The 9,712-nt window shown below is 42.6% G+C and overlaps 1 protein-coding gene across 1 annotated transcript in view; it reads left to right on the forward strand.

Annotated features, from left to right (window-relative positions):
* Nucleotides 1-5,252, forward strand: part of Kdsr (3-ketodihydrosphingosine reductase) — a 36,575-nt gene extending 31,323 nt beyond the window's left edge. Inside the window, exon 10 of the mRNA XM_052736464.1 lies at nucleotides 1,442-5,252. Coding sequence (XP_052592424.1) covers nucleotides 1,442-1,561 — 120 coding nt within the window. The 3' untranslated portion in view covers nucleotides 1,562-5,252. The remainder of the gene's footprint in view (nucleotides 1-1,441) is intronic.
* The last annotated feature ends 4,460 nt before the right edge of the window (nucleotides 5,253-9,712 follow it).

Here is a 9,712-nt window from a genome sequence, read left to right on the forward strand (position 1 = left end):
CAGCTTTACTCAGGTTTCCTTGACCAGCTTCCCTTTAGTTTCCTCGGCTTTTTCAAAAGTCAGCCTTGCACTCACTCAGAGATCAAAGCATCACCAAGGCTTTCAGAAAAAATTGGTCCTTCTCAGCTCCTCTTTGTGCCTGTGTCTGAGGCAGTCGCTCCTCTTTTAGCAAAGCCCCCACGGTCCACCCCACCACCTGAGGATGTGCCCCTGCATGCAGGTGCTCCTGGCTTTCTTATTTGGTGCCCTTAGCTTGGGGGAGGGCAGCTGGCTCTCCTGCGTACTTTCCTCCCTAGTCCCTTTCCTCAGTTCAGCTGTGTTATCATTGTATGATATGATATGATTTGTATTTGAGGACATGTTTGTCTTCACAGATGAACAGCACAGTATTATTTTTGTCCTTTTCTGTGATCTCCCCCCCCCAAGATTCTTGAAATAATGACCTTGAACTTCTGACCCTCTTGCCTCTTCCTCCAAGTGCTGTGCTTGCAGGTGGACACACCAGGCCTGTTTTATGTGAGGCTGGGGATGGAAGCCAGAACTTCTTGTCTGCTAGGAACACACTTAACCAGCTGAACCACATCCCCAGTATGCTAATTCATTGTAAATTCATTGCTTGCCTTGCCAGTCTCTCTTGAGATATTTACAAATTCACCAACTCACATGACACCTCTTTACTTTGGTGACTTTCACTTTCTGGATCGCATTCTTTTTGGAAAAGGATACCTGGGAGACAGTGGTTTTTAGTCCTTGCATATCTGAAAATGTGTCTCTTTCTGTGATGCCATTTGCGTTAGTGAGATTCTGTCACTGGGCAGGATAAATGGCCGTGGATAATTGCAGCCTTGCCCCTGAGACAATGCTTTCCTACTTGATTATATTTCCATTACCAGCCGGGTGCGTGCCCACCTGTAGTCACAGCTACTTAGAAGGCTAAAGCCAAAGGATCGCTGGAGACCAGGAGCTGGGACCATTCTAAGCAACATAGTGAAAATTTGTCTCAAAAAATAAAGAAATCAGTTCAGATAGTAGAGGAATATGTATTTCTTACTTTGGCATCCTCAGCACCCAGCAAGGGGGCTTAATACTCAACATAAGTCCTAGCCCAAGGTTTGATTATGGGGCGTCTATCTGAAATGCTTGAGAGCACCATGCCCAGGACTTACAACCTTATCTTCTAAGAATACCTATTTTGTTCTTTTTATTATTGGAATTTGTTAATTCAGACAAATGTTGCTGTTTGTCTAGCAGGCTCAGTGCTATCCAGGGTACAAAGTATTCTGTCCTTGGAAATTACTGGCATTTACAAAGTTTTCATTATACTTGTTCTTGGAGCAGATCAGATGTGTCCTAGAAACTGTTTAGTGGAGACGGAACTACTTTAAAATGGGCTGTTGTGCTGTCTCATTGGGCGAGCTGAAAGGTCTCCTTTGCCTTGCAGGTGGTCACCATGGGCCTTTTCCGAACCATTGCTCTGTTTTACCTGGGAAGTTTTGATAATATAGTTCGCCGCTGCATGGTGCAGAAAGCAAAACCTGAAACTGTAGACAAAACTGCCTAATTCTTGCCCCTCGGACAAGACTGTATCCAGTGATCTGAACGGCTTGCTGCTAATGGAACTCGGTTTTTGGCCTCCGGACTCTTGTGTCTTGTTTGTGAATGTGTGAGATTGGACCCAGTGCTCTTCAGGATCTGGCTGCAAGCAAAGGGACGGAGCTGTCTCTACAACATCACCGTTAACACTATGCAAATACAGACCAGGACACCATTGGGTTTTCTGGGCTTGGAGGCAAAGTGATGACCATGTGAGAACTAGTAACGGAGAACAGGGTGAAGAATAGAATTCCAGAATGGTAAATTTGGTTTTTTCATTTATCCCCCTCTTGCCCATAGAGATCAAGAAATGTACTTTGTGGCACATAAGAACTTTTGAGGGTTTCTTTTGTTTTTTGGTTTTAATTTTTCATGAAAGATGGTGTCTGGGTTTTCATTAGGGTTGGTTTTTTTTTGTTTGTTTTTAATTTTTTTAGCATTTTTTATTCAAGGTGTGACTTCCACATAGCCAGTGAGTCTGTCAGCTCTCCTCTGCTGTGTTTGGTACTCGCTTCTGCTAGTGAGGCTGGCTTCTCTCTCTTTGATCCCTATAATATGAGGGGGATGAGAGGGCGGTGCAGAGGAAGGCGAGGGGCTGAGTCCTTTGCATAGGCAAATGGGGCTTTCTTGTCTTCTTAAGACTAGTGCTTAGAACATTTTTATTTTTATTCATGGGGAAAGGTAGCTTCTTTACATGTTTTCTGAATAGAAATAAAATCTCATAGAAGCTTAAAAGTTTACAGTTTCTTCAATAGTCATGATGATCTGAAGTTCACAATTCCATTCCAGCTCAGTCTCTGTGTTCTTCCCAGCTCTCTTTCTGATTTTGCTTATTCTTCTGTAGTATTTTTGTAAAAAAAAATGATGGAGACAAGTGCAGATTTTTTTTTACTTTTTAAATTAATTTATGAATTCATTAAAACAAAAAATTTACAAGCATTCTTATATTTTTGGTTGTGAGCCTAGTCTCTAATGGCTGAGCCATTTCTCAGCCCAAAGCATGCCGTTTTTATCCTCACAGCATACATGTAGCTTTTAGGGAAGGTGGCTGGTTGCATACTTCTCAGTGAAGTTACTTGTAAAGATGACCGATTTTGAACACCCTTATTTGGGAAGTAAGATGCTCAGCTGCTCTGTCTCCCGCTGACTCTGAGTAGTGTCTTCAGTGTGTTAAGGAGATCTCTGTGCTCACGTGCCTCGGGTTGCAGGTCTGCCATTCATTGAGTGAATCTGCGTCAAGTGCCTATGCTGAGTCTAGTCTGTATCCCCACTCATTCTGTTCACTGCACAGCTCAAGGACAGTTACCTCTGTCTTGATGTTTCGTCCTGTCCACCTTGCATTCCAGTTCATTCCACTGGGAAAATACCTCTACTTTCAAAGAAAAAAAACTTTTTTAACTGTTAAAAAGTAAGTAAAAGACAAAAACAACAACAAAAAGTTATTGAAAACCTAGAAATTATTGTCATCAGAAACATTTGGGTTTTGTTTTTCTCTTTTCTTTCCTTCCTTTTTTTTATTGTTGCCTGGTTGCCTGCCTCAGCCACCTGAGTGCCGGCAGTACAGCCTTGCACCACCATAGCCAATGAGCCTCGAACTTCTTTGCTCTTTGAATTTTCCAAGCTCTTGACTTTATGGTGGCTTAGTTTTTAATTAATAAGGTATTTAGTGACTCCATCTTTATGAAGACCTGAGAAGAACATGTTTTAAATAGCATGTGCGTTGCTTGTCGTGACCTCCTTCTGTGTGCAGGAGTAGGTGGACAGTGCCGGAATGGTTCCAAGACCCCTCCAGTGTGATGTAGCCAAAGTCTGCAGTTCATGTGGACAGCTGCTGGGCTGGAGCAGTGGGGTAGGTTCCCATTCACAGGAAACAGCTGCATCCCTGTCTGGACAGTTTTCAGTTTTATTTTCTTACAAATGTTCCCAGACACTTGGCACCTTCTACTATTGTCTGTTAAAATCTAGTCCAAGATGGAGTCTGACAAAGTACAATTAACTTCTTTCATTATACCATTTTCAGACAGTCCTCAGGTAGGGGACGGCTATGTGGATAATGCCTGAAGTAAACTGAAGAGCCTTGTTTCATGGTGGGAGATGCTAACCCTTCCCAGCTTAAACTCAGCTGTGCAGACCATGATGCCACGGCATGAGTCTTTCAGCCAACATGTTAGAGGCCCCAACACCCTCGCTCAGAAAAGTTTGGCATGCGCTTTATTTTCTCTTCTGAGTTGATACCATGATTCATGTCAGCCAAACTTGAACTTGTTGTGAGTGTTGCAGTTTTTATTCATGTTACATTAGTCTCACATGCCCGTTGTTAACTTCACCAGACTCCAGGCAAATGTCATGTGTATCAGTGTGTGTTCCGCATTACCTTTGAAAAGTCCAACAGATGGTGAACTTTGAAACACAGGTGTGGAATGCCCCATTTAGGCAGTGTCCCACAAAACTGTGATTTCATCCCAGATGTGGGAATACTGCATTTTTCCGCTCAGAAAAAGAATGGTTTGGTGGGAGGCAGTTCAATTGTTAGGGAAATTATCGGCTTTGTTTTTTTTCCTGAGAGTTGGAAATTCTTTACCACAAGGCATTCTTTACCTCGTGTTAAGGCAGAGTCCCACCACTGAGTTACTAAACCCGGCCCTAGGCTTACAGTTCTGCTGTAGTATTTCCTCTGAGTGACTAAGAGCTTGTGGGGCTTCAGTTCTGAATGCCTGCTCTGCTAGGTTGTGTTGTATTATTTTATTGTAATATATCCTATGTTTATTGAAAATTAATGTCACTCTGCTGTATTAATTCCAACATAATTTAGGGATCCTTCATAATTGAGAATGAATAGGAAACAATCTTCATTTATTTATTTAAAAAAAAAGAGGAAAAGAGTCACAGCCTAGGGAAGTGATTGTGTAGGAAAACACTTGCCTAACACCTGTGAGGACCTGGGTCTGATTCCTCAGCCCAGTCCAAAAACATCCTTTACTAAAGTCACTCTGTCCTATAGTTTTAAATTTTAATAATTTGCAAAGTTGATTATTTATAATGTTGTGGTCTCTTTCCATTAATACTTACCTATAATTCAGTGGTATATATTTATCTGGATCTGTTAAATCATATATTGATTCCTGAAAGAGAAACTTACAGATGACGTTCTGACAGAAGATGAGAGCATTTCTGTAACAGTTGCTTAAATTCACACAATTATACGCATTTGTTTCAATGGATTATGTCATTATATTTAAATCGATCATAGTGCGTTCTAATTGAAACATGTCATACTCAAGGCCACAGTTAATGGTCACACTTTTTGCTAGCAGATGTACTGTGTCTTTCTTATCTCCCTTAGTCTCTGGATCCCAGCTTTAAAAAGCCCCTGCTGACTGTCACCCTCCAGTTCTGGACTGGGTCCTGCTGTTCTGATCTTGCTAGTTTAATGGAAGGCTGTGGGTTTGGTATTTGGAAAGCGGAGAGTTGCCATTATATTTTATACTTGTTTGAGGTGAGAACTCCTAAGACATTTTTACACTGACAAAGACCACATGGCTATTTTGATATTTAGGAAAGGTTGCTACTTTAGACGCTTTTGTGGCATTACTGTAACAGAATTTTCATACCTTGTATTTCTGAATTACACACACAAAATAAATGGGGAACAAGCTTTACTGATCTGAGAGTTTATTTTTCTAGAAATTTGTCTTGTTCAAGATACTTCTTAATCAAAATATAAAAGTCTTTTATAGTGTTTCTACTGGGCTTCCTAAGCATTTCATAAGGCCTGAGTTTTATTATTTTTAGGAAATATTGTTACAATATATACTTAGGATCTGAACATTTATTTTCAATTATGCTCTGTTTGTGGGAGTAAAATCTTAAGAAATAAGGAATTTAAAACTTTTTGAGCAGTTAACATTTCATATGCAAATAGATTTCCTGACCCTTGTACCTGCATATTCCGTGAACTGACTACGTTTGGACGGTTAGCAAGCTGTGGATAACTCACGTGGCACCAGCTATAAGTAAAAATGTTTACTCAAACTGAGAGGACGTTCTTTGGACACCTTTTGAATTGTAGGTTATTCTTTGTTTCTTTTCCTCTTAGAGGGAGGTGTGCAACTATCTCACCAGTATATATAAAATTACTTGTAAGATTTTCATATATAACATTTCTTAGGTTGACAATATCTTATTTCCTGTTTGCTGAGGGTTCTTCTATATTTTTTATTAATAGATCTCTGTTAAATTTTATTATATACATTTTCTGCATTTATATGTTAACTATATGATTTTCTTGTTTATACTTTTAAATTACTTTTATTTGTTGTACACAGTGATGGGTTTTATAAAGACATTTCAATAAGTATATCATTTTTGGGTGCATTTTGAATTGCAAGCTGAACTTTTCTTTAAATCTGAAAAATTCATATTCAAATGGCATATATCGCTTCTATAATTTATATTTTTGAATGTTTAAAAGAAGTATCTTGATTTCCATTTTAATAATGATTTTATGTAGACCCCATTTTCCCTCATATATTGCATATATTAGTTGAATTCATTGATGAGCCTGCTAACTCCAGGGAGAAGGACCTGTGTACTTCTCCTCTCCCTCCTGGAGACTTCCGCCCTTTCTTCTTCCTTCCCACCACACCTTCTGTTATCTTTGCTATACATCCTCACACATCTCCCTGGAGAAAGAGAAGCCACCACCACTCCCATCCCCCTGCATCCACTCACTTCTTTGGCTAGAGGCCTTTGAGTTTTATGACACAAAGATTTGAAGCCAAGTGCTTTTGTAAGCAAGGAGCATACCCAAGACTAACGTAGTCTCATCCCTCAAATGGTTTACAATCTAGTAGGAAATAGCCAGAAAGTATAAGTGCACTGTGATTGACAGGAGGTATAATTGAGCTATGGAGACTAATACAGAGCAGATAGGATCAAGGCACCCTTGGGCACTTTACATGTGTTAACTCCATGAAACCATTCATGCACACTGTGAGTATCAGTCCTTATACCTCTGTTGATGAATGAGGGAACAGGCATGGAGAGGGTCATTAACCAGCTCAAGGTCACAGCTGGCAAATCAGTGGAGCCAGGGTTCTGCTCTGGCCTCTGGTTTTTCATCTCTTAGCCTCTAAAACAAACCACATCTAAGCAGTGCAGGTGGAGTCTGAAGGCGTGCATCCTAAAGAAAGCAGGACTGGTCTCACAGAAGTGTGTGAGCTGAAGCCTAAAGAACTGATAGGAACGGCCCAAATGGAAGGTTGGGCATGTGTTAGAGAAAGGAACAGAGTGTGGGGCAAAAGATGCTAAGAAACCTGTTCAGACACAGCTCAGTGGTAGAGCTCTTGCCTGGCATGTGAGAGGCCCTGAGTTTGATCCCCTGCTCTGCCAAAGGAAAACCAAGAAGAACAAAGAAACCAAGAAAGCCACCAGAAGTTAATGCAGCTATGAGAAGGGAAAGCTGAAGGCCCGGGAGGCTTGGCCAGATCATGTCGGAAAGGAGTGTGTCTGACCTTTGAACTCCCTTAGGCACCCCATTAGAGGCATACTCCTGGTAGAAATGTCACCTCAAAAGATGTTGAAGTGGCTGCCCTGGGGAAATAGGGTTGGTATTGGTGACATCGAGTTAAGACATGGTTATTAGGATGGAACCTTGGATAGTATGACCAATGACCTTTTAGAAATAGGAGCAAAGGGTCTACACGGGAAGGATGGCATGTCTTGATAGGGGAGAGATGGAGGGATCACAGCACAAGGCAAGGAGCATCAGTGACTGTCAGACTATTCAGCCTGATCAGCATGCCCTGCTCCTCTGAACATCTGCCCTCCAAAGCAGAGGAGCCCTCAGACCTGCTCTAAGTTACATCACTTACATCTGGACACAGAAGCCCTAGGAAACAAGCATTCTAACTTTGATCATTCTGGTTATTTTCATTTGCAATTAAGGTCCCGGAGACACCATGTGAGCTCTGCTGAATAGCAAAAGAGAATAGTTGTTACTGCATAGAGGTTTGTAAATTCTTCTAGCCCCTTGGTGTGGATGGTGAATTCCCATGGGTTTGTTCAACTGCTGCAGTTTCCATCCAAAAACAAGCAAGTTCTGAAAAGTGTCAGCCAAGTTCCTCTCCTCGGCCCACTGCACCTTAAGCGCTAAGCCATTTATTTGAAATGGGGAAAATTCAGTTCTCGTTTGTTTGTAAACCAAAGTGAGAACCATCCCCCCCCCCCCCCCCCCCCCCCGTTCCTGCCTTGCTGCTCTGGAGCTGGGCTCTGAACCCAGAGCCTCAGCAAGGCTCGCACCCCAGGCCTGCACTCCACAGTGACTTAGTCTAGTTCATGCCTAGTTGTAGAGGTTGTGGCTTCTTATTGTAATGTGTTTTCCAGGCTTAGGATCCACCGTAACTAGTGAGGAGAGTTTCTGGGTTAAGTTAAGGTTAATTTGTTTAGATCTGATGAAAGTGTTTCCCAATTATGACAAGAATGTCTAGACAGAACACACACAAGTATGTGACCAGTCATGGGAGGAAAGGTCTGGGCCTGAATGTACTGGAAACACCACCATTGGGTGTGATGCGGTACTGGCACACGCATGCCATTGCACTGCTCTGCACAAGAGTCCATGATGCACACACCTGTGAAATTAGAAGCTACCACTCTGGCCTTCATTCCAGGCTTGTGAAATGTTCGTTTTTAAGTGGTTCCTTTTATTTAGGTTTTATGGAGTACCAATCAGTCTCAGCCTCTCTCTGTCTCTGTGTCCCTCATTCATTCATTTTGTTTACAGATTTATTTTTGTAAATAATCTGAAATAACCCAAATGGTTACTTTTAAATTTTAAAATTCATCTTTCTATTGTTATTATTTTTCTCAGTGAAGGGTCTCTCCTTCATATTCAATTAAAAGTTGCATAGCTGAAAAGATTTGATATAGACTTCTATTAGTCAATGTTATGTTCATTCTAGAATATTCTTTTTCAGTTTCATAAACTTGGGGAACTTTCAGATTGATCCTCAAGAGAATTTCCTGAACAATGCTGTGACGCACCGACCAGCAGGGGGCGAGCCTGGCAATGAAAGATTTCTGTTTATTGGAGAATGAAGGAAAACGGGTCATTCAGGCACTCGCTGCAGCCCACTCAGGCACTCGCTACAGCCCACTCAGACACTCGCTGCAGCCCACTCAGGCACTCGCTACACCCCACTCAGGCACTCGCTGCAGTCCACTCAGGCACTCGCTGCAGCCCACTCAGGCACTCGCTGCAGCCCACTCAGGCACTCGCTACACCCCACTCAGACACTCCCTACACCCCACTCAGACACTCGCTACACCCCACTCAGACACTCTCTACACCCCACTCAGACACTCGCTACAGCCCACTCAGACACTCGCTGCAGCCCACTCAGGCACTCGCTACAGCCCACTCAGGCACTCGCTACACCCCCACTCAGACACTCGCTACAGCCCACTCAGGCACTCGCTACAGCCCATTCTCTGTATGTGGCCCCTTTTTCCTTCTGGTAGGGATGCAACCAGACAGGGTTGGTCCCTGAACTCGAGTTTGAGGAGGTAGAAGCCACCTTGGGAAGTGAAAAGGCCACAATACATTTGTCCACAAGGTCTTACTCACTTGTCCCTAGGCTGTTGGTCAAGGCCAAGATGCCATAGAAGGACCCAGTCCAGGAGAACCCTTAGGTGGAAGTCAGGGAGCATTTCTTTCTCTGGGAATAGGAAATCCTTTCGTTCTGGCTGCCCCCTTTGCAGAAGTACAACCACCACCACCACCCGCCTTGTCCTCTCGTTTCCTCACCCCAGTGCTGGGTATTAAAAGTGCAAAAGCTTTCATTTCCTCTTAAGTAATTTTGGGGGGTTAAGACATGAGGCTCCCTAAACTCTTTTTATAGAATTAGCACTATTTCTACTATTTCTGTGAGAAAATGTATCTCAGTGCCTCCCTCAGGCCACCTCTCTAGTAGTGCCATCCGAAGGAGCAGTTCCCTTCATTCCCTGAGGAACAGACTTGTGTGAGGACGCCAATCTCCCAGGACAGAGGGTGTTCTGGTGACTAACAGGGTGAGATGAATGACCCACCCAAAAATGTGATGTGCTATATATAAAATGT

This window comes from Peromyscus californicus, unplaced genomic scaffold, assembly GCF_007827085.1.
Source record: "Peromyscus californicus insignis strain IS unplaced genomic scaffold, ASM782708v3 Scaffold_14__1_contigs__length_90479793_seg_1, whole genome shotgun sequence".
NCBI lineage: Eukaryota > Metazoa > Chordata > Mammalia > Rodentia > Cricetidae > Peromyscus > Peromyscus californicus.